Source organism: Sinocyclocheilus rhinocerous, unplaced genomic scaffold (genome assembly GCF_001515625.1).
Source record: "Sinocyclocheilus rhinocerous isolate Xijiao unplaced genomic scaffold, SAMN03320098_v1.1 scaffold271, whole genome shotgun sequence".
NCBI classification, from domain to species: Eukaryota; Metazoa; Chordata; class Actinopteri; order Cypriniformes; family Cyprinidae; genus Sinocyclocheilus; species Sinocyclocheilus rhinocerous.
In genome coordinates this window covers 2,723,689-2,747,336 of record NW_015657574.1, presented here as the reverse complement: position 1 = coordinate 2,747,336, position 23,648 = coordinate 2,723,689, and the positions used below count along the sequence as shown (strand labels likewise).

Here is a 23,648-nt window from a genome sequence, read left to right as displayed (position 1 = left end):
GAACTTAAATATACTTTTAGGGTGACCATATATTTTGATGTCATACACCGATCGGTCTGCACACGCAAACAAAGCCAAAACCTAGATATTTTAGGCAATATAGAAATCCTGGCCAGGACGCGTCCTGGGAAAATGGCACGTATGGTCACCCTATATACTTTGCTTTTACATCAAGCAATACAAAAATGTACATCCGTTGTCTGAAAAAAAATCGATGTTTACATTAATGAGAACCGCTCGGAGTCGGACAGAACAAATGACGCGATTCAGTCTGATTCGTGAACGAGTCGTTCAAACCTTTGTGAACCGGATCAAAAAGCATTCGACTCAAATTCGTTCATGAATTGGTTATGGCTAGTTTGCAAAACAGGCGCTCATAAACGGATGGGAATATATGGAAAATTACGTTGCAATTTCTCAGATTATGATTTAATATAATTTCCGCTCAGATATGACAGCAAAATTGCTTCATGAATTGGTGCACGATGCAGCGCGTGCTCATGGTAATAAAACAGCTGTCGCGTTCGACAGCAGCATTGCAGCGCGCGTCTGTTTGACATATGATGAAGTTATTTCCCTCGCAAATGAATTAACTGGACACTTGCGCGTCTCTGTCCAGAAACATGATGGTACCATAGGGTTATTCTGTCGTGCAGATGTCCTCCTTCCTGCCTGGATTGTTGGGTACGATTAGTTATGCATGTGTGTTGCATGACTACTGGGTTATTCTAGTGTCTAATTATTACACTAAACAAATGTCTTGTAGTTTAGTGCATATAATTAAAATGTTTTCTTCTCTGAACAGTATTCTGCAGTTTCCTGCTGCATATGTACCTCTTGATCCTGCATCACCACCTTTGTGCAACCTGAGAATGATAAACAAGTGCAGGCTGAACTACTGTTTATTACAAAACGAACTGCTTAATGTAGGTATATTATATTATATTATATTATATTATACTAGTCATTATATATTATTACTAATATTGTTGTTTCATAACCAACAGCAATTCCAGAGTGCATTTTCCAGCCTGCTATCCCTGGAAATATGTGTAACATTGTCTTCACATAGGCTCACTTTGATAAAAATACAAAGTGAACAGGACGCAAACATTCAAAGTTCCGATCAGCGTTCCAGCTCTGCTATGACCAAAGACATCCAACAGAGGGAGCCTTTGGCTTATGTTTTGCACACATCCGGAACAACAGGGCTTCCAAAAATAGTGAAGGTCCCACACAGGTGTATTGTGCCTAATATTACACATTTAAGGTAAGAACACATTAAACTTTTAGTTCAAATGTGCATTTATTATGTAGTTTATTTTTACCTGAATGTATGACGGTGTGGTCTTAATGCGTTCACTTGTTTACCTGACAGCTATAGCAAAAATATTGTGTTGAAATTGGAGGATAGAATTCATAAAAATAAATAAATAATAAAAAAAAAATTTTTTATCAACAGATCTGTCTTTAAGATGACTGCAGAAGATGTTGTATTAATGTCCTCTCCATTAACCTTTGACCCCTCTGTGGTGGAGGTGTTTTTGGCCCTGTCCTCGGGAGCGTGTCTCCTAATTGTCCCCTCAGCTGTTAAAAAGATGCCACGCAGACTTGCAAATGTGCTGTTTAAACGAAACAAAACAACAGTCTTACAGGCAAGTAACTTTATTCCTCACCGAACCATCAGTCATGGGACAGACTCCTTTTTGTGACAGCCTATAATTTAAAAAATCAAATCACTTAATCTGTCTATTTATCTTTGTCATGAATGTGTACACGCTGTGAGGAGGAGATGATGGTGCTGTAATCAACATTGGTAGTGGGTGTAGTGAGCTTAAATTTCTGCATTATGCAGATTACAGAGATAATGAGTGTGTTCTTTGGCATTTGTTCATTTATCTACATGCACCAACAATTTGTTTTCAATATTTTACTGTAACATGTTTTGCATCACTCAGAATTTCATTTCACACTCCAGTTCTTAAAGGGATAGTTCACCCAATAATGAAAATTCTGTCATTAATTACTCACCCTTATGATGTTTTAAACTCGTAAGACCTTCGTTAATCTTCGGATATATTTTTGATGAAATCCGAGAGCTTTCTGACCATGCATTAGACAGCAAGGGAACTACCACATTCAAGGCCCAGAAACGTAGTAAGGACATTGTTAAAATAGTCCATGTGACATCATTGGACAGTGGGCAGTGTGGTTAATCATGGCTGACCATGAATAGCATTTTTCTGACATTAGCATTTATAGCTGAAACCGTTTATGCTATGCTTCCTCCACACCACTAGGTGTCAGTAAAGTGCGAGATGACATACACAACATATAGTACTGTTCTATACTAAAATATTATAATTGATTTTTAATTATTTTCCAGGCCACTCCCACTCTTGTGAGGCGCTTTGGAAGGCGTATCCTTCAGGAGGAGGTGCTTAGTGCTAATTCACCCTTGAGGTTATTGGCTTTTGGAGGAGAGCCATGTCCATCTCCAAGTCTTCTCAAGAGCTGGAGACAGGAAGGCAATGGCACACACATCTGTAATCTTTACGGCACCACAGAAGTTTCTTGCTGGGCAAGCTGTTACAAAGTCCCAGACAAACACCTGTGCTTGGAGGACATGTAAGTGACATGCAGAAACTAATAAAATGACAAGCACATCATAAAATAATAACATTGAAAATATAAAAGCTAATTCAAAATATTTATTAAAAACTCGAATAGTATGTAAATACTACTAAAATAACACTCTAGTAAAGATGCATCAGCCACAAAAACAGTCATATTAACAGTCTATAGAGAATGTTTTCTCAAAGTCCACTGCTTTATTTTGAATTGACATAAAAAATAATGCTAAATTAGTATTATTATTTACCCAGTTCTTGTAATGCATTGTATGTTTATGTATCATATGTATTATTTTAAAGAACTGATCAATTTGTGCCCCTTGGAGAGCCGATGTTGGATACCGTAATGGAGGTGAGAGATGAGACAGGACGTCTCGTCACTGAAGGAGAAGGACAGCTGTTCATTGGTATGGTACAATTGTCAAAACAGTAAAATCATGAAATATATTTTACAGCTTTTAATAACTGTTTTCAATTTTAATATATTTTAAAATATAATTTATTCCCGTTATGGTAAAGCTGAATTTTCAGCAGCCATTACTCCAGTCTTCAGTGTCACACGAACCTTCAGAAATCATTCTAATAAGTTGTTTTGCTGCTTAAGAAACATTTCTTATTATCATAAGCAGCTGTGCTGCTTCATATTTTTGTGATCAATTTGTTTCTGGATTCTATGATGAGTAGAAAGTTCAAAAGAACATGATTTTATTTAAATGTATTTTGTTTGTAGCATTATAAACATCTTTATTGTCATTTTATTGCATCCTTGCTCTATAAAAGTAATAATTTATTTAAAAAAATCCTACTGACCCCAAACTTGTGAATGTTAGTGTACTTACTTTGACATTCGGTTGTTGTTTTGCTAGTTTTTGTGTTTGTACAGTGAATTTTTGTCCTTTTATTTAGGTGGTCAAGAGAGGGTGTGTCTGCTTGATGATGAAGAAACTGTAGTCGAGGGAACAATGCGTGCTACAGGTGACTGGGTGCAGGTGCGTGATTCCCATTTGTATTTCCTGGGCAGGAAGGATCGGCTCATCAAACGCTTTGGTCAGAGAGTGCACCTAGATGCCTTGCAGCAGGTAGGTGATAAATGTGTTATGCAACAACTTTGGCATGTGTTTATAATAAAATCTAAGAGTATTTAAAGGTGCATATATGATCTTATGTGCTCAGATCATTGAGAATTTGCCTCAGGTGGAGGCGTGTGCAGTGAGCCTGAGTGAGGGTGACAGGCTACTGGCATTTATAGTGCTGACATCGGGTCAACCAGGAACCCTTTCATCCTCTGAATTTCCTCATCAAAAACCTTTCCAACATTCTACACAGTCCTCTGAAGACCTCACCACTGTCGACATCTCAAGAAACTCCACCTCCCCCTCACTCAGAGTTATTAAAGGAGAGATTCGCCAGAGGTTATCACAGCTTTTGGCCAGTCACAGCATCCCAGACATGATATTCTTCATCCCTGCTCTTCCACTCACCTCTCATGGCAAGTGAGCACCATCCTCTGAAGGCCTGTCCATACTTAGAACGGAAACTGTAAAGATAACTGTAACGATAATTATATTAGGGATTGCTGTTATAGCTGTGGTGTGAACTCTGCTATTCTTATCAATTTAGAGTGATTTTTAAAACCATATCTTTATCGTCCTTTGAAGTACCACTAATAATTTAATTCATGTCAGCCAATCAGAATATAATTAATTTATATAATAATTTAAATTTAAATGAACCTTTTATGCTACTAACCATTTATGCATTTATCCTGTTTTTATTTATACATTGTTATATACAAAATACAAATTTATATATGAATGTTTTTATATACATTTCATTCACAAGTATAATATGATTGCAAGTGTCCTTTTTAAGCAATAAAACATAAAAGACTAAATAAAAATAGACTATGTACTAAAATATTATTATTATCATTAGACATTTTCCTTTTGTTTCATTAAGCTTTGGCATTTCTATGAATATGTTTTCATTGTGGTCATAGATTTCAGTCATTTTTATATTCCTGTTGCATGTATTTGTAGGTAAAATAGCCATTGACGAATTGATGAGGATGTGTGACACTCAAAAACAAGATATAAATACACAAACTGTATGGAAAGACATTGAATCTGTGAGAATGAAGTTACAGACCCTATGGAAGGTATAAATAGGATTTACTCTTTTTGCACAAAATGTACTAGTCCTAATGGTCACACTTTATTTTAAGGTCCAATTCTTGCTACTAATTAACTATTAGCTACGACTTTTGCCTCAATAAACTCCTAATTACTGCTTAGTAAGTTAGTTGTGAAGTTCAGGTATTGGGTTAGATTAGGGATGTAGAATATGATAATGCAGAATATGTGCTTTGTAATAATTAATAAATAGTGAGAATTGGTCCCTATACTTAAGTGTTACCATTCTTATTGTTTGACACATGGAGGTATTTCTTAAATAATATCTTTCCCATTGCCTGCTGAGTGAAACTTACTGTGTGTTTGTCTGTGTATATTAGGAATGTCTTGGCCTGCCAAATGTTGTGGCGGTTGAGGAAGATGCACACTTCATGTTAAGTGGAGGAGACTCCCTTCAGGCCCTGCGTCTCTGTGATGAGATCACTGTTGCCATGGGGACAACCTCTGTGGGCCTGCTGGAGGTCATATTAGATGGCTCTTTCTCAGATGTGGTTAGCCACGTCATGACAGAAACGCATAACAATGCAATCCAGCCATCAAAGAAGAGAATGCTGGATGATTCAGGCTCTTTAGTTTCACCCAAAAGACAACAGAAGGAAATGAGCACAGTGAATGCTACAGAAAGCACAGTGGGTTTTGTAGTTCCATCAGTGAGAAGGACTATGGGATTTGTAGTTGTGAGACGAGCTGGTGAGGTTATTGATTGGGGTTGTTTTCGGAAAATGCAAGAGAAAAACATCTCAGATGCACTAGGAACAAACGTGAGCAAGCTTACGGTGACAAGTACTTCTGAAGACAGTTTAATATCGAATCCCTCACACGAACTTCATAATATAGCTCAGGAAAATCCTGCTATTAAAAAGATCACAGAACCCCATGTTCCTCAAGAAGTTACTGAGACATTACCTGTCAGTAAGAGCCCAGGTGAAGGTTCAGGGGAAGACCGTTCCAATGTCCTGCTGCTGGGCCTGCGGGTCCTCTGGAGCTCCGACACAGGCAGGTGTGTGGACGCCTCTCCAGTGCTGCTGGTGGGTCCTGACAGGACCACCGTGTTCATTGGCTCTCACTCGCACAGACTGCAGGCTCTTGACCTGTCCAATGGAGAGGTCATCTGGGAGCGTATCCTCGGAGATCGACTGGAGTCTTCAGCTGCCATTTCCAAATGTGGAAGCCTTGTAGCAGTTGGTTTGTACTTGATTTTAAAAGGAATGCTTAATTTAATTAAGGGAACTAACGTGGTTGTAATAAGGTTGTTACTGATTTAGCTTGAATATGGGGGGGGGGTTTGACTAAAAGCAGAACCTAAAGGATTTCAGGATTAAATGTATTCATCCATTTATTTGTCATCCACATTTGTAACCTGAGTTTGACCCTTTTTCTCAGGCTGCTATGACAGACAGATATATTTCCTGGATGTTTCCTGTGGGGACACTGTGTGGACGTTTGAGACTGGGGATGTGGTGAAAAGTTCCCCTACTGTAGACCCTAAAACTGGGCTGATGTTCACAGGGTCCCATGATGGCTTTGTTTATGCATTAGACCCACTGGTAATATACAAGAGAAATACTCAATTTTGTTTAATTATATTTCTGTAATCAGTGTTGTTTTAGTATTATTAATATACTATTATAGTGTTTATTCACATTTTTTATGTAGCTTTTATTTGTATATTTTCAGTTTTCATTTTAATTTGAGTTTAAGTAATTTTTATGTACCTTTTTGTTTTTATTAATTTAAAAAATATATATTTCTGTTAAGCTTTTCATTTCAGTTTTAGTTTAGTAACTTTTATTTCAATTAGTCTAGTTTTCATACAAGTTTTAAGTTTGAGTATATTTATATTTCATTTCATCTTTATTTCATTTAACAAAAATATGTTTAATAGTTTGTTTTAGTTAACACTAACAATGTTGTTACATCTAAATGTTTATTAAATTAGTTGTATTCTGTTTTTTGTAAATATGTTCTTGCATATTCCCTTGACATTTCACAGATTTGTCTCTATTTCTCCCAGGCTAAGACTTGTATATGGCAGCACTATTGTGGTGGAGGTGCAGTATTTTCATCCCCTTGCATCCACTCGTCTCCTAGACAGTTATACTGTAGTACTCTGGGAGGGAATCTACACTGTCTTGATCCAGTAAGTAAATGTTCTATCTTCATAAGAGTGAAAAAGATATATTAAATATTTAAAAAATATTAAATATTAGTATTGAGTGTTTAAGTTTCAAAGCTTATAAGCCAACTTCTCTGATATGAAAAGTCTTAAGAATGGAGCATATACTGTAGGATCAGAGGTCATGTTTAAAGGCTAACATTTATCTTGTCATTCTCCATTAATTGTCTGTCCAGGACAGTGGAAAACTCTTGTGGACATATTCCAGCAGTGTCCCGTTTTTCTCATCTCCTCGCTGCTCTGATTCCTCTGTCTTCATTGGTTCAGTAAATGGACAAATTATTGGAATAAGCCATACTGGAGATACGGTGAGAGGAAACGTTGTTTCCTGTGAAAAGGAAAAGTTGCTCTAAGAGATGATAAATTAAATATACATGACTTTAATCACGATTTTAATTCTTATTTTTCATAATTGTGGTCTTCACAGGTAGAGCAATAAACAACAGCAATGCTTTTTGTTTCGATGTATATTGCACTCATGTTTCAAACCTTATTTTTAGCGAATTAAAAAGAGGCTTATGGCAATATTCCTTTACTCTTCAGATGTAATCCAGTAATATTACAGTTTAATTACAGATGATTATGAGAATACCTCCATTGATTTTGAGTTATTTGATTGCATTTTGTGCACCAAAGTTAGATTTTTGTTCTATTATTTTGCAGTTATGGGAATTCTCCACTAAAGGACCAATCTTCTCATCGCCATGCATTTCCTCTTTGACATTTTGGACTAATCAGCAGGTTTCTACAACACCCAGCAGAAGCACATCAACATTATCCAATCACACAGTCACATGTGGGTCACATGATGGTCATTTATACTGTGTAAATGGTGATAACGGATCATTACTGTGGCAGTTCCAGACCACAGGCAAGGTGTTCTCATCTCCCTTTGTGTTTGATGGTGATCCATGGGGTTTGAGAACACTAGTGGCTGTGTGCTCCACTGATGGAAAGGTGTGGATTTTAGATGGAGAAACCGGCACACTGAAGGCCACCTCGTCTTTGCCAGGCGAGCTTTTTTCCTCTCCTGTCGTATGGGGGCATAAGATAGTGGTGGGATGTCGCAATGATTATGTTTACTGTCTAGAACTGGCCAAACAGTGATTAATCACAATATGCAACTGGATAAATATATTTTTATGGGTGACTCTCAAAAGCGCCTATTAAAGAAATACATGGATATATTCAGTATGTATTATATTTTAGCATTTATGTTCATTTAGATTTTAGCATTCATGTTCATGTTTGTTTTTGTGCAAAAACAGGAATTTCAGTCCACCGAGTTCAAACAGCTTCCTTTAATTTTCTCTACATATTTCATAACATTTGCGTCACTTTTTCTGTAATGGGTTTTTCTAAAGTGGAACAAAAAAAAGTGCAATTATCAACAAACTTTTTGTTTTATATCACATACAACACTGTTTACGCTACACTATTGCACACGACCAATGTAAAAACAAAGTGGCGCGACTGCAGTTCAGGAGATCTCCAAAGGAATACAGTCCGCTTCATTTCACTTCTATACATACATACATACCTACATACATTACATACATACAACATTACATTAGATAGTGGAGTCAGTGGCTCTGCTGAGAGATCAAGGCTTCCGTTTAATAACCATCATTTAGCAGACCCTTTTTATCCAGAGCAACTTCACCTACAAGGACAATCCCCCCTGGAGCGATCTGGGGTTAGCTGCCTTATTCAAGGACGTAGAGGTGATGTCTGTTAATAGTCCATTCATTCTCTCACTAGAAATGCTTCCTTTTTTGTAAAGGATATTTCCATTGGCTAGACCTCTTGTTCTTACTCCCCTCCACCCTGGGACGTTGCATTTGAAACACTGATCTCCCATCACTTAGCCGTGATGCAGGTTTTGCTAATTAGCGGTAAAAGAGATTGTAGCACACGCTACGCCAGGATAGCATTGTTTATGTTACAGCAAGCAGGCGGATCCCAGGCAACCAATTCTACAGAAACAGGCGGGTATAGACACTGCAAGAAGTAGATTTTTCATCAATTGACAGCACGGCTCAAGTGCATACAGTATATACTATGATGTCATGGAAACTTGAAGGAAAAATTCATTGTTAGTTAATTACATGAGTAAACATTGCTGACGTGTCATTATCATGATGAGTTTTAGCAATTGTTAAAATGAAAGTACTCACAGTTGTCACGGACACAGTGAAGATCTTTTTACTTTGCCAAGATATCAAATATAATAAGTTAAGAAATAAAAAAGTGACAACGTCTGTCCATCGGCAAGGTCTATGAGTGTCAACTCATTTGAGTGTATACATGGAAAAAAATAAAAATTACAAAGCCATTTCTCTGATTTACATGCTTGGAGCGAGGAGTGGAAATTGTGAAGGTTTCATCAGCTGTGTTATTATTAGCCCTTGAATTGCTTCCCAGATTTATCACCAAAGCAATAACATACCTTCTTGTTTTACTTGAAATGTTACATTTGTACTTAATGTGAACCACTCATATTGTTTTAGTAATATCTAGAATCAACAGTTCGACATGCATTGTGTATATTACACTGTTAACCACTGGCGACTTCAAGGATATGAAGGGCTGCAACTTCTCTGAAGATTATAGGGCTTGTTTAATTGGCTGTGACACAAATTAGTAAATATACTTTTGATGCATGTTGTTGCAATAATCCAGTATATTGAAAACCGGACGGGTGGGTTGATGTAATTGTTTATCCTTAGTGAATCTGATATATATTGAATATAGTGAATATTTTATCACTAAAATACCAAATATTCTGAAATGCTAGAAAGTAAATTATAGACTTTGTTCAGAGCAAGAGGTGAGCTGGGGTGCTGTGAAGGCTAAGTGATGTGGATGAAGGAGATGACTTATTCGCTTTTTCACTGGTCAGCAGCAATGGATCACTTGATGATCTGTGGGCAGTCACTCCAGGCTTTGGCCTTACGCTTTGCTAGGGCAAGCCACGCAGGCTCGGTAGAAACCTGGGTAGTGTCACCAGGAGGGAAGCGCTTTGTCACATCTTTTGTTGCTGGGGGAGATGGTGTAGAGTCTGTAATTTCAACTGTCGAAAGAAAGAAAGAAAATCACTATAAAGACTGAGAGATGGCTCTTTTACGCTTTTGTAGTGGTTAGATGTCTCAGTTTTAAAAGCACCACATCATGATGGGAACCATGTCTAAATCCCACTCTGATGTCATTTGCATTTCAGCTAGGGGAATGTATATGAAAGAAATGACAAAGCCTAAATAACAACTGAGCATAAGACATAAAGTTACCAAAAACAACCCTAGTATAAAGCTACTAAAGGGAAATTTAAAGGATTAGTTCACTTCCAGAATAAAAAATTCCTGATGATTGACTCACCCCCTTGTCATCCAAGATGTTCATGTCTTTCTTTCTTCAGTCAAAAAGAAATTTACGTTTTTGAGGAAAACATTGTAGGATTTTTCTCCATATAGTGGACTTAAATGGTGGCCAATGGGTTGAAGGTCCGAATTGCAGTTTCAGTGCAATTTTAAAGGGCTCTACATGATCCCAGCCGAGGAATAAGGGTCTTATCTAGAGAAACGATCGTTCATTTTCTAAAAAAAATACAAATGTATATACTTTTTAACCACAAATGCTTGTTTTGCACAAGCTCTGCAATGTGCATGCGAGACTTCGCGCATTACGTAATTACGTTGGAAAGGTAATGTGTGGTTAGTTCTTCGTCCGTGAACTTTGGTTCAAAAAGGTAGCGTAGTGCAAAAAAATCCATCTCATTTTCTCCTCTAACTTAAAAATCGTCCGACATTGTTTTACCTTTTTTTGTAAAGGGCGTTTGACTCTTTGCATGTTCGCTTTGTAAACACTTGGTCGGTACTTCTGCCTACGTTACGTGTGAACTTTCCAATGTGATTACATAATGCTTGAGGTCGAGCTAGTGCAAGATGAGCATTTGTGATTAAAAAGTATATAAATTTAATTTTTTTTAGAAAATGACCGATCGTTCCTCTTGATAAGACCCATATTCCTCGGTTGGGATCGTGTAGAGCCTTTTAATGCTGCATTGAAACTGCAATTTGGACCTTCAACCCATTGGCCGTCATTTAAGTCCACTATATGGAGAAAAATCCTGGAATGTTCCCCTCAAAAACCTTAATTTCTTTTTGACTGACTCTACATGATCCCAGCCGAGGAATATGGGTCTTATCTAGAGAAACGATCGGTCATTTTCTAAAAAAAAAAAAAAAATTGATATACTTTTTAATCACAAATACTCATCTTGCACTAGGGCTGTGCGATTAATCGAAATCGTCATAAAATCGCGATTTGAGCTTGCGCGATTTTCCGCGCCCTGACCTCCCGCAGTATGCTATCTGAACCAATCAGAATGCAGCACAGCCGCGGATCAGGAGCGGACTGCAAACGCGTCCTGTGCGAAAGCAAAATGAGTCCGTGCTGCTTCTGCACTAATTGGTTTTCTTTTGGAAATATGTTTCAAATTCACACTGAATGCATTAATGACTGTAAAGCATGTCTTGTGTGTGTCAAAATCGTGATTAAAATCGAAATCGCAAAATTGATTAAAGAAATCTCGATAGGTTTTTTTTGTTCATATCGCACAGCCCTATCTTGCACTAGCTGCAATTTGGACCTTCAACACATTTGGCCGCCATTTAAGTCAACTATATGGAGAAAAATCCTGGAATGTTTTCCTCAAAAATGTGAATTTCTTTTTAACTGAAGAAAGAAAGACATGAACATCTTGGATGACATGGGGGTGAGTAAATTATCAGGAAATTGTTTTCTGGAAGTGAATTAATCCTTTAATCAAATAATATTTTTTTTTTAACCTGTGACTGAGCTGGGCAAGGTATTGGCTTTCTTCAAGTTGTCGCGTCGTTCAAAACGGGCCAGGAATGTGTCTGGTCTCTTATTCTCATCTGTTGTTTGAGGTTTGGGAGGGCTGGAACTTCTACTGCCCTTATCCTCTGTGGGACTGACCATTCCAGCCTTTCAGAGACAAATAAAACCATATTGTAGTTATATGGAGCAAGATTTTGGACCAACAAGATTTCCTAAAGGACGAGGTTACCCAGCACAGCACCACAGAAGTAGAAAACAAGTGATCAACAAAATGTTACTTGTCGTGGCTGGTAAAATTTATGTAAAAGGGAAAGCTGTTATTGTTTGTTGCATTATATTGCATTGCAGCTGGTTAAAACTCACTGTTATTACAATTTTACATATAGTACCAACAGTGTAGCTTGTTAATGATAATAGATTGTGTGGTTATATTGATAATGTATTCATACGCTATCTCTGTCCTTAGCCTGTTTCTCAGCCAGCTTAGCTTCTCTCTGGCTCCTCTTATCCTCTCTGTTTTGCTGCTGTTCTCTGAAGCCTTTCTGTTTTTGCAGTGCCAGAGTGATCCAAAGTGGTCCTGTCTCTTTCTCCTGTGTCCGTGAGCTGTCCAGAGAGTGCCTGGCCTGCAGAGAGGGTTTTTCTGTGAAGGAGAAGAAATGCAGAAGGTGTCAAATTGACAAGCAAGACATAGAAAACATTTTTTTAGTTTTCTACTCCTCTGTTGTACTGTCTACAAGAATAGCATTAAAGGGATAGTTCACCCAAAAATGAAAAGACCTTCGTTCATCTTCGGAAAGCAAAAAAAACAAAAAACAATTCAAACAAATAAAAAACAAAAATAACTATTATATTATATTATATTTATTCAACGATTTCCTGCGTCAGCAGCACCACATGCATCAACGTCAACAGACAGAAGAGAAGAATTGTTGAATAAAGTTATTTTTGTTTTCACTGCACACAAAAAGTATTCTTGTAGCTTCATAAAATTATGGTTGAACCACTGATGTCACATGGACTATTTTTACAATGTCCTTACTACCTTTCTGAAACTTGAATGTGGTAGAAGTTTAAGGAATATAAATAAATTGATGCTTCGCAAGCATTATAATAATTGTGAAGATACAATTATAGCTCTACAGCGCTTGAGTATTTCCAACCTTTTTTAATGAGTTCTGTCCTGCGATCTGTTTTTTCTCTCCATGGGATGCTGATGGATGGAAAAAATGACTTCTTTTCTTTAAGCTCCTCCTCTCGTCCATTTTTTTGGGATGGTAGAGATGCTGCAACTTCTTCTTTATGATCACTGCTCTGCTCAGTATCTACCTGTTCTGCTTGCCCTGTCCTTTGTAAAACCATGTCCCCCGAAGTCCTTCTGCCAGGTTTTGAGAGAGGAGAGGGTGGAGGTGTGGCACCTTCAGATGGTTTGGGGGAGGTAGATGGTTTTTGGTAAAGTGGAGGCTTGGGGACAAAGTTGTCGCCTTCGGTGCAGTATGCTATCCGAACCAATCAGAATGCAGCGCGCCTAAATGGAGCACGAGAACAGAACAGACCGGGCGGGCATACAAACGTAACGCCAGGTTCACACACTCCGTCTGTGGTGCGTATTTTTTCCGCGCCCATGTTAACATCAGAGCGTTCACACTGCATGCGATTCCGGTCCGGCTGTGTGCTCCAGGAGCGGTGCGTCTGCAGCAGTCATGCTGCGATCGTTTCCGCACGGAGTCTATTTCTGCTGTGCTGCATGTGCTGAATTAAAATGGCAGCGCATTATTCGCGGTACGAAAGAAAGACATGAACATCTTGGATGACATGGGGGTGAGTAAATTATCAGGAAATTGTTTTCTGGAAGTGAATTAATCCTTTAATCAAATAATATTTTTTTTTTAACCTGTGACTGAGCTGGGCAAGGTATTGGCTTTCTTCAAGTTGTCGCGTCGTTCAAAACGGGCCAGGAATGTGTCTGGTCTCTTATTCTCATCTGTTGTTTGAGGTTTGGGAGGGCTGGAACTTCTACTGCCCTTATCCTCTGTGGGACTGACCATTCCAGCCTTTCAGAGACAAATAAAACCATATTGTAGTTATATGGAGCAAGATTTTGGACCAACAAGATTTCCTAAAGGACGAGGTTACCCAGCACAGCACCACAGAAGTAGAAAACAAGTGATCAACAAAATGTTACTTGTCGTGGCTGGTAAAATTTATGTAAAAGGGAAAGCTTTTATTGTTTGTTGCATTATATTGCATTGCAGCTGGTTAAAACTCACTGTTATTACAATTTTACATATAGTACCAACAGTGTAGCTTGTTAATGATAATAGATTGTGTGGTTATATTGATAATGTATTCATACGCTATCTCTGTCCTTAGCCTGTTTCTCAGCCAGCTTAGCTTCTCTCTGGCTCCTCTTATCCTCTCTGTTTTGCTGCTGTTCTCTGAAGCCTTTCTGTTTTTGCAGTGCCAGAGTGATCCAAAGTGGTCCTGTCTCTTTCTCCTGTGTCCGTGAGCTGTCCAGAGAGTGCCTGGCCTGCAGAGAGGGTTTTTCTGTGAAGGAGAAGAAATGCAGAAGGTGTCAAATTGACAAGCAAGACATAGAAAACATTTTTTTAGTTTTCTACTCCTCTGTTGTACTGTCTACAAGAATAGCATTAAAGGGATAGTTCACCCAAAAATGAAAAGACCTTCGTTCATCTTCGGAAAGCAAAAAAAACAAAAAACAATTCAAACAAATAAAAAACAAAAATAACTATTATATTATATTATATTTATTCAACGATTTCCTGCGTCAGCAGCACCACATGCATCAACGTCAACAGACAGAAGAGAAGAATTGTTGAATAAAGTTATTTTTGTTTTCACTGCACACAAAAAGTATTCTTGTAGCTTCATAAAATTATGGTTGAACCACTGATGTCACATGGACTATTTTTACAATGTCCTTACTACCTTTCTGAAACTTGAATGTGGTAGAAGTTTAAGGAATATAAATAAATTGATGCTTCGCAAGCATTATAATAATTGTGAAGATACAATTATAGCTCTACAGCGCTTGAGTATTTCCAACCTTTTTTAATGAGTTCTGTCCTGCGATCTGTTTTTTCTCTCCATGGGATGCTGATGGATGGAAAAAATGACTTCTTTTCTTTAAGCTCCTCCTCTCGTCCATTTTTTTGGGATGGTAGAGATGCTGCAACTTCTTCTTTATGATCACTGCTCTGCTCAGTATCTACCTGTTCTGCTTGCCCTGTCCTTTCTAAAACCATGTCCCCCGAAGTCCTTCTGCCAGGTTTTGAGAGAGGAGAGGGTGGAGGTGTGGCACCTTCAGATGGTTTGGGGGAGGTAGATGGTTTTTGGTAAAGTGGAGGCTTGGGGACAAAGTTGTCGCCTTCGGTGCATGCCAAAGGGAGAGTATTTCTGCTCAACTTACTTCGAGATTCTTTACTGGGTGCTGCAGCGGTTCGAAATCCGGTAATCTCTTGTTGCGGAGAAACAGGGCTAGACTTTTCAGAGAGTGTAGAAGTATCAGAATCTTGGTCAATGGAGGTGAGAGGCACTGGGACACCTTCAAAACTGTCTCCTGCACTGTACCTTTTTTTCCTCTTCTCTGCAGATTGTTCATTGTGAAAGCGAAGAGAGTAGTTGGTTCTTCTCAACTTGATTCCAAAAGGTGAGGGCCGCTCACCACTCTGATCCTTCTGATCCCCTTCATCCTTTGTATCCAAGTCTTCTGATTCTTCCTGACTTGGGGATCCAGTCTCGGACCTCTGTGACTTGGGAGATCCATGTGGCGGACTGGGAACAAGGAAGGAGGGGAGGTCTTTGGCAAACATGCATTCTTCAGCACTATCTGCAATGCGGACAACTTTGCTTCCTCTGTTCTGGATCTTGATACCTAAAGAGGGCAACTCTGATTTTTGGACAGAGGGAGTTTCCGTAGATGGTGATTCTATTTTCACACCTTCTTTGTCTTCCGGACCAAAACTCTCTGAGTTCCTTTTGGAATCAGCAAATTTCTTTCTAGCTGGTGTGATTGAAAACTTAGCACTGGCTGACATGGTTTTCCTGAGGTTGGTGTGAGAGAATGGCACTGTATTTAGATCCTCACTTATTGGCCTGCGACTCTGATCTGGGTATTCTGGATATTTTCCGTCCTCAGCACCTTTAAAAATTTTGGATCGGATACTTGCCCATTCTGCCAGGACAGCAGCATTGGATTGGTCTGGAGATAAGGAAGACTCGTATAAGGATTTGGTTTTTTCAGATTTACGATCTGGAGAAGTCTTGCTCTTGGTTGGAGGAGTGCCCATGGCCTTTTTGCCTTCCGAAAGGCCAAGAAGGGACTTGCAAGCCGTGTCCTTGATCTGATCAAGATTGACTGCGGTTCCACAAAGTTGGGCTCCTGTCACAAGAATTGCAGTATGTGGGACATAAAGAGATGAAGACAGAGTTGGTGAATCTGTGCATCCTGGTGAAGAAGCTTTGGCTCCCTCTCTGGTTTCAGCTGTTGTTTCACCCTGTTGGCCAGTTGATGGAGTAACAGGAGTGAGGTTGACCTTCTGGAATAGTATCTGCTTCTCGCCTGAAGAGACCTTGAAAGTAAAGGGTCTCTGTCTCTCCTCCATCTCTCTCCATCTCAGCTCCTCTGCTTTTCTTTTCCATTCTGAGTCAGTAGCCCCAGCTTTCTCCTCTTGCTGTTGCCTCTTTCTTTCCTCCTCCTCATCTAGTCTTTTCTTCTCAGTCTCCTCTTGTTGGCTCCTTTCCTCCTCACGGAGGCGTTGCTCTTCCTCTCTCTGCCGTTTCTCCTCTAACTCTTGAATCCTACGTTGTTCTGCCTCCTCCTCCTCTTTTCTCCTTCTCTCCTCCAGCTCCCTTTTTCTTTCCTCTTCCAGACGAAGACGCTCCGCCTCAAGTTCCTGCTGCCTTCTCTCCTCCTCTGCTCTTCTTCTTTCCTCTTCCTCTCTCCTCATTCTTTCCTCCTCTTGCTTTTTTCGCTCTTCCTCTTCTCTTCTTCTTTCTTCCTCTTCCCTTTCTTTCCTCACCTCTTCCTCTCGTTGCTTCCTCTCCTCTTCCTCCTTTTGCAGCCTTTCCTCTTCCTGTCTGCGCCGCTTTTCTTCTTCTAGCATCTGCTCCTCGATTCTCCTCCCTTGTTCCTCGATCTTTCTCTCTTCCTCTTGTTCCCTTCTCTGAAGCTCAAGGCGTTCTAGCTCCTCCTCGTGAAATCGTCGCCTCATCGATTTCTCAGTGGGTTCATAATCCTCTTTGCTTCTATGGATAATGGTATAGTCCTCTCTTGACAAATCAAAGACTTCTTCGTCTTTTTGTGTTTCAGATTCCTCTTGCATTTCAGAGAGATCCTCTTCGTGAAACTCCTGAAATATGTTAAATTTACAGAAGTTATTGCCTTTGAGTTGTATTCATCAAAGGGATAGTTCACTGAATTATTTAATTTTAATCCAGTGTTGTTTTAGACCCCACTGACATTGTATTGACAAACACAGTTGAAACATTAATCGAAATATTAACTTTTGTGTTTCACAAATCATACCGGTTTGGAACATCACGAGGGTGAGTAAATTGATGACTGAATTTAAAATTTTCTGTGAACTCTTTAACACATCTTCATACATAAAAACTATCCCAATAGACACTGTTCACATTTTAATGAACACCATTCTCTTTACCTGTGTGAACCTTCGGTGTTTGCGTGACACCCTCTGGTTCTTCGGTTTGACAGACAGTTTATGTTTGGCAGCAGTGTTGTCCAAGCGTGGGACAGACTGAGGGACAGCATCGAGATTGATGGACTCAATTGTGCCAGGGGGAGGTGGGCGCTTGGTGCGTGGGGATTTGACTGGAGTTCTATGCTGGACCGTGTCATGGCTGACAGCCTGATTGTAAAGCAATAACACAAACAAGTCTGTGACTATGCAGAGCAGGAAGCATGTTATATTTATGGGGAATCAGTATTTTCACAGTCTGACACTTTCCTACAGCTTATCTAGAGTACGCCATTAGCAACAAGGTTACTGACAAAATGTATATCTTGAATGCACTAAAAGTTGCTTTCAATAAAAGTGCCTGCCAAATGCATAAATGTAAATTTTTGCAAGTGAGGTAATCTGTCTTATAACATTACTCTCTAAAACAGAGCAGTTATTTTTAACAGTCCATATAAATTGTCAAACTTTGACTGACACAGCATTTATGTAAGTAGTGGATAATAATTTGGAGATTAACTTACTTTTTCCTTGGCTTCGGTCTCTGGTGGCTCATTCTGCACCTGAGCAAGAAACTTCAGTGGACTTCGTGGTACCTCTTCTTCATCTGAGCTACCTTCATCTCCCTCACTCTTTCTAAGTGAAGGAGGTCTCTGACCAAATTTGATATTATGTCCAATTTGCCTCTGTCAACAAAAGCATAGAGAGTAAAAAAATCTACTTTTTTTGTTTGTTTGTTAGTTTGTTTTGTTGCCTTGTTAGTCAAATTAGAGAAAAGGAAGGAATTAGCCAACATTAAGTCCCAAAGATACTAACATAAAACAGTCTAAAATAAATTGTATAAATTTGGTGCAATGCTTATATGAAAATTGTGATAGTGAAGTTTGGTGCAAGACTTAATTGTGTGCATATGAACATTTTTAATTATACAGTTTGTGTGGAAAGTCTCACCTGAATGTTCCTAACTTTGTCTGAAACGTTCTCCTGGGACATTGTCTGTCCTGGATATGTCTTCTCTGAGTCCTCTGGGATAAATACACTCTCGTGTGAAAAAGCTCTGGACCCTAGGGTGTTTAACTCCCTGTGAACGTAGACGTTAACACACTGTTTAATTAAAACATTTCTATTAATGTTTTCAGTACGCAATTCAACAAATAAACTCAGCATCTACAATAAAAGCTATATATTTTGAATACATTACAAAAGGCAGACCCAGCTAAAATGATTATAAAGTTTTACCTTAGACACTCATCATTTTCCTCCTTAACTGAGACCACCCCATTGCAAACATCATCAGTGGAATGGCAAGGTTTAAGTTCAGATCCCTCAAACCCACGTTCTGTTTCCCTCCTTTTCTTCTTCCCAAATAGACGCCGGAATGGCTGGAATTTGCCCTGCCGTCGCCGCTCTGGTAAAAATGGGGTCGGTAGGGGCAAAGAAAGGTGATAAATAGTCAGTAAGTAGCAATAACCTTACAGTTTTTTTAGTATGTACAAAAATGTGAGCATTTTTATTTGATGTCCATGAAATGGAGGACCAGATATAGATCAGAGGCTATGGAATCAGGTTATACTGGAGGTAAGACCTTGTCCTAAGACAGGCTTTTATAATTAAGGTGACTAGATGTCCGTTTAAACATCCGGTAATGTTGAGGTCCTATAAAGCCATATGATCTTGAAAAGGCATCACAGAAAAAAGAAAAAGCCAACAATCAGAGGCCATCTGCTAATGAAGCAATTTTATATAAAGCTGTTGTCAGTAATATAGAGTTGTTACACTGTTTTGAGAAGAGAGGAGTTTTACATGCTTTACTGAAAACACTTTGGGGGTATTTACACTTCATGTATTTACAATTATGAAAAGAAGATAGCAATCCAGCCACTCAAATGCTTACAAGATATGACTTGAACAAATTTAAATGCATCTGGTTGTTCAAGCTACATACTGTACATAAACTTACTCCTCTCACATTTTTACATCAGCGTGAGCCCAGTAATCCACATGAGCAATCATGGATGAGACACAATAGATGCAGCAACCACAAAACGTTTTAAAGTACCCAAATAGACGACTCAAATAATACTTCAGTCTACATGAATAAACAACTGAGCATCTTGTATATTGTGCAGATTTTTCAAGGGCAGTATCACAGGGAGATGTTGTAGGTTCCTCTAAATCTACTCTAAAATCTGGAGGTTTTTAAAAAATGCTTGGATTGATATGTATTGTGAAAGGTGGTATACAAATAATTTAACCTCTACTGGGTTGTAGTAGATTTTACTTAATGTTAAACAAGCTACTTTCTTTCCCATCAATTACTTCTGATAACATGCACATTGGATATAATCTGAGCTTCATGACCAACAATCAAACACCAACTTTTAAACAACTAATTCCTAATCTGTAAAAAATAACACAAAACAATCGTAAAGAAAACATTTATAGAATAATTCTCAACCTACCAATTAAAGTGGAAATCTGCAGTTGCAAAGTGTCTCTGGCATGACTGAATCATATGGTTCCCATGTAACGGCATTAAACCAATGATAAGGCAAGGGACCTTTGGTTTGTAAAGAGTGCTGTGGAGAGGCTCCACTTCCTGAGACTAGAAAGTTATTAGGAATCATAAAATCTATGGAGATAAGAGTAGCTCAAAAACACATATTTACGAATAAAATTTACATATAAAACATGTCAAATAAAATATTAGCTATATACACTACTGATCAATAGTTTGTGGCCTGTAAGATTTTTTAAATGTTTTTGAAAGAAGTCTCACCAAGACTGTTTATTTAATCAAAGATTCATTAAAAACAGCAATATTGTGATACATTATTGCAATTTAAAATAACTCTTTTCTGTTTATCTAAAATACAATTTATTCTGATGACAAAGCTGAATTTTCACATGATTATTCAGAAATCATTCTAATATCCTAATTTGGTTCTTAAGGAACAATTCTTCTTATTAATGGTGAAAACAGTTGTGCTACTTAAGATTTTTTCAGGATTTTTCGATGAATAGAAAAGTTCCCAAAGATCAGCATTTATATGAAATAGAAATCTTCTGTAACATTACAATATGTGTATGTGTGAATATTTTCTATCAAAGCCTGCAGGTTCCTTTTTGGTCCTTCTGAAGGTATTATAAGTACACCATAAGCACGCCGCCAGCCAAGAGCAAAACATCTCCAGACTGTATTTTCTGTTTTTATAGATGTTTGTGTGTATGAAGGCTCAAGACTGTGTGTGTCTGACTCTCTGTGTTGTAGGAGCTCCAAGTGAAATGGCTGGGGTGACCGGGCCACTCTACACCACAGAGTAGATAAATTCTAACAGCGAGAGATCAGCGTAGATCTGTTACAGGCTAAAAGTGGAAAGTAGTGTGGAGTTACACATTAAGTAAGTGTTGCTGCTCAAAACACAATAACAAAGAAAGTAAGACATTTGGTACCTGGCGTCAGTCACCGCTTCTGTTGTTGTTCTGATGCGAGTTCCTGAAGTTATTACCGTTCCAGAGTTTACTGCTTTACGAGCGCATATGACTGGATGATTTTATGATTTCTCATATTTTGTCTCATCATTTCCCTCTCAAAGCCACGTCCAAGTCACAGTCTGTTCCCAGCCGCTACTACTCCATTTCTCTGGCCCACAATGCAGTGCTGCAGGCGTCCTCAATCACTGAGGCATATGATGTGAGTGGACACCACTCAGCCAGAGAAACAGCCCTCAGTGTGTCTCCCTTGTACTCCTCCATACTACAACCACTATACACTCAAACACAGCCTACCTGCTCCTATGAGTGTCAGTAGTGCTAAATAAATTCACTCAGACCTGACTGTTCTCCTCATTTCTTCACAAAAGCTAAAACACACATCTGTCCCACTTGACAACATGAGAATACTCAACCTTGCTCCTAGCACTCTTGTCGTACAATGTTTCTCACTAGCGCAGCAAAGCCAGTAACTTGTTTTTTTCTCCCACCTGAACCTGACTGTTCCCCTCACACTCCAAATTTCAGTATTAGTACATGATTAATTGATATATTTATCATAACAACATAATTGGCACTGTTCCTTTTGTCAACAGTGCACTTGAACACATGGATCTACATCTGTAACAACATAAAGAAACAAGCTCAAACTAAAGCATGCCAAACTTCAGCTGTACTGAGGAAGCATGAAATTAGTCACACATGAGATATATTTATGTTAATAAGTTAGATGAGGTTATAAAGTTTGAGGGCACAAGGTTCACTCAAAAAGGTGTGTAAACCCTGGACAACAACAACACGTGATAAAGTCATATTTAAAGGAATAATTCACACAGAAATGAAAATCATTTACTCACGCTCATGTCGTTTCAAATCTGTATGACTCTCATTGTTCCCAGGAACAAAAAGAAGAAATTTTGGAGAATGTGATGGTCACTCTGCTGCATGCAATTGTAGTGAATAAGGACCGGGGACAAAAAGTGAACAAAAGCACAAAAGTGGTTCATGTGACTTCTGAAGCCAACAGATCAAAGTTTAAGATGAAAAATGTAAGTGAAATTAGCAATGTCTTGAAAACTCCAAATCTAAAATGCAAATCCAAATCTAGCTCAAGTTTTGAAATATCTCGCACAAGTCAAATGAACCACTTTGGTGGTGGTTTTGCATCCTTTTTGAAGCTTGAAATCTCCTGTCTTCCCATCCTCTTTTCTTTTATCCTCTTTTCCTTTTGTGTTCCACAGAAGAAAAAAAGTCATATAGGTTTTTAAAGAAATGTGGGTGAGTAAATACTGAGAGTCTTGTCATTTTTGAGTGAACTTTCCTTTAAAGACACACAGGCTCATGCACACAGACACAGCACACAATTCTTTTGTTTTTGTGCCCCTTTTTGTGCCCACACCACACAGTTCTTAAAGAGACAGCACTAATGTTTTGAGGCATTTAGTCACTGTCACTTTAAGAGCAGGCCGTTTGCAAAGATCCTCACTCAGTTTTTTGTTTACCTGGGCCTTCAGATACTGTTACCTCGACCCGCTTAGCCTCCTTACTGTCCGTCGCCATGGTTACGACGGGCTTTTTCTGCAGCAAGGGTAGAGGGGGGATAAGTGTGAACTCAGAGGTATTTTCCTCATTGATGTGTTTTGGTTTGTGTGTGCAAGTCTGAAAAGAAAATGGAAGGAGATGACAACAATAATAGGAGATAGAAAGGCTTACAGAGATCATGAGACACCTGTATCGCTTTTCCTTATTTTCCTTCTTGGTGCTTCTGGGCCCTTTTTTTTTCAAATGCTTGCCCCGTTTTTATTATCATCATAGTCAGTTTGTGCTTGTACACAGTCTAGTCTTCTTTTAGTCCTGGGTTTATTTTTTTGCAGTCGCTTGTTTGCGAATAACAGGACCATCTCTTTGTCTTTTCTCAGAGGGAATTTGCTTAGAATTGAAGAATGAAATTCCTCATGTTGCAGGCATATCACAACCTTATATTAAGCGGACTGCGTCTGAGTCTGGACATATGCACATCTTGTTTTCTTTGGTTGCTGTGTACCTGACTTCCCTTCTCTAGCTGTGTTATATAATGTCATATCTATCTGTAATGCCTCTACAACTATTGCAATTTAAATATTCAATATCCATTTTTATTTATTTAGTTTTTATTTTATTTAGTACCCTACAAATGGGCTAATACAATCATCTGGTAAAAATAAATCCCTTCAGGATAACATAAGACAACCCTCCTGACAACCTTGTTTCTGTTTTTTGATAATGATCAGCAGACTGTATGAACAATGTGTTAATGTTCTAATTTATATACAATTCGAATATAGACAGAAAAGAATGCCATGTGCTAAAAGAATGGTTAGTGCACTTTACTTGTGGAGAAGTAGTACTGAAGTCCAACTAAACTATTGCAAGTACACTTTAGGTAGACTTTAAATATCTTGCATTTGAAGACCGATATTATTCAAAGATCATATGATACTCATCAATAGTGACAATAAAACACATTTTAGGTTTAATATTTAAAAATGTGCATTGTGCACAAGTAGTACTCTAAATAAAGGTTAATTATAAATGTTAT

The 23,648-nt window shown here is 38.5% G+C and overlaps 2 protein-coding genes across 3 annotated transcripts; one reads left to right on the top strand and one right to left on the bottom strand.

Annotated features, from left to right (window-relative positions):
- Window positions 1–357: 357 nt before the first annotated feature.
- aasdh (aminoadipate-semialdehyde dehydrogenase) lies at window positions 358–8,202 on the top strand. 2 transcript variants are annotated; one of them, XM_016529341.1, is made up of 14 exons: window positions 358–684; window positions 806–926; window positions 1,008–1,270; window positions 1,463–1,655; window positions 2,387–2,628; window positions 2,934–3,040; window positions 3,540–3,712; window positions 3,807–4,122; window positions 4,673–4,791; window positions 5,146–6,010; window positions 6,209–6,372; window positions 6,840–6,965; window positions 7,178–7,309; window positions 7,665–8,202. In XM_016529341.1, exons 1-14 carry the CDS (start codon window positions 452–454, stop codon window positions 8,106–8,108), a joined length of 3,498 nt encoding a protein of 1,165 aa, XP_016384827.1. In that variant the 5' UTR covers window positions 358–451; the 3' UTR covers window positions 8,109–8,202. The 2 variants fall into 2 exon arrangements, with proteins under 2 accessions (XP_016384827.1, XP_016384828.1); XM_016529342.1 differs by lacking the exon at window positions 806–926 and having other exon boundaries at window positions 490–503; window positions 1,167–1,270.
- Window positions 8,203–8,268: 66 nt separating this feature from the next.
- On the bottom strand, window positions 8,269–22,630 carry cracd (capping protein inhibiting regulator of actin dynamics). Its single transcript, XM_016529196.1, has 9 exons — window positions 22,595–22,630; window positions 18,818–18,984; window positions 18,530–18,659; window positions 18,103–18,264; window positions 17,543–17,749; window positions 14,926–17,230; window positions 14,215–14,405; window positions 13,753–13,912; window positions 8,269–10,074 (listed from the first exon to the last, which is right to left on the bottom strand). Exons 1-9 carry the CDS (start codon window positions 22,628–22,630, stop codon window positions 9,914–9,916), a joined length of 3,519 nt encoding a protein of 1,172 aa, XP_016384682.1. The 3' UTR covers window positions 8,269–9,913.
- Between the last annotated feature and the right edge of the window lie 1,018 nt (window positions 22,631–23,648).

Coding starts and splice junctions, on each gene's coding strand:
- aasdh (XM_016529341.1), top strand. CDS start 452: ATGACAGCAAAATTGCTTCATGAATTGGTGCACGATGCAGCGCGTGCT. Junction 4,792..5,145: donor AGTTACAGACCCTATGGAAG/GTATAAATAGGA, acceptor TGTGTATATTAG/GAATGTCTTGGCCTGCCAAA. Junction 6,373..6,839: donor TTTATGCATTAGACCCACTG/GTAATATACAAG, acceptor TATTTCTCCCAG/GCTAAGACTTGTATATGGCA.
- cracd (XM_016529196.1), bottom strand. CDS start 22,630: ATGGCGACGGACAGTAAGGAGGCTAAGCGGGTCGAG. Junction 17,750..18,102: donor AGACCGAAGCCAAGGAAAAA/GTAAGTTAATCT, acceptor CTTTACAATCAG/GCTGTCAGCCATGACACGGT. Junction 13,913..14,214: donor AGGCTAAGGACAGAGATAGC/GTATGAATACAT, acceptor TGTCTCTGAAAG/GCTGGAATGGTCAGTCCCAC.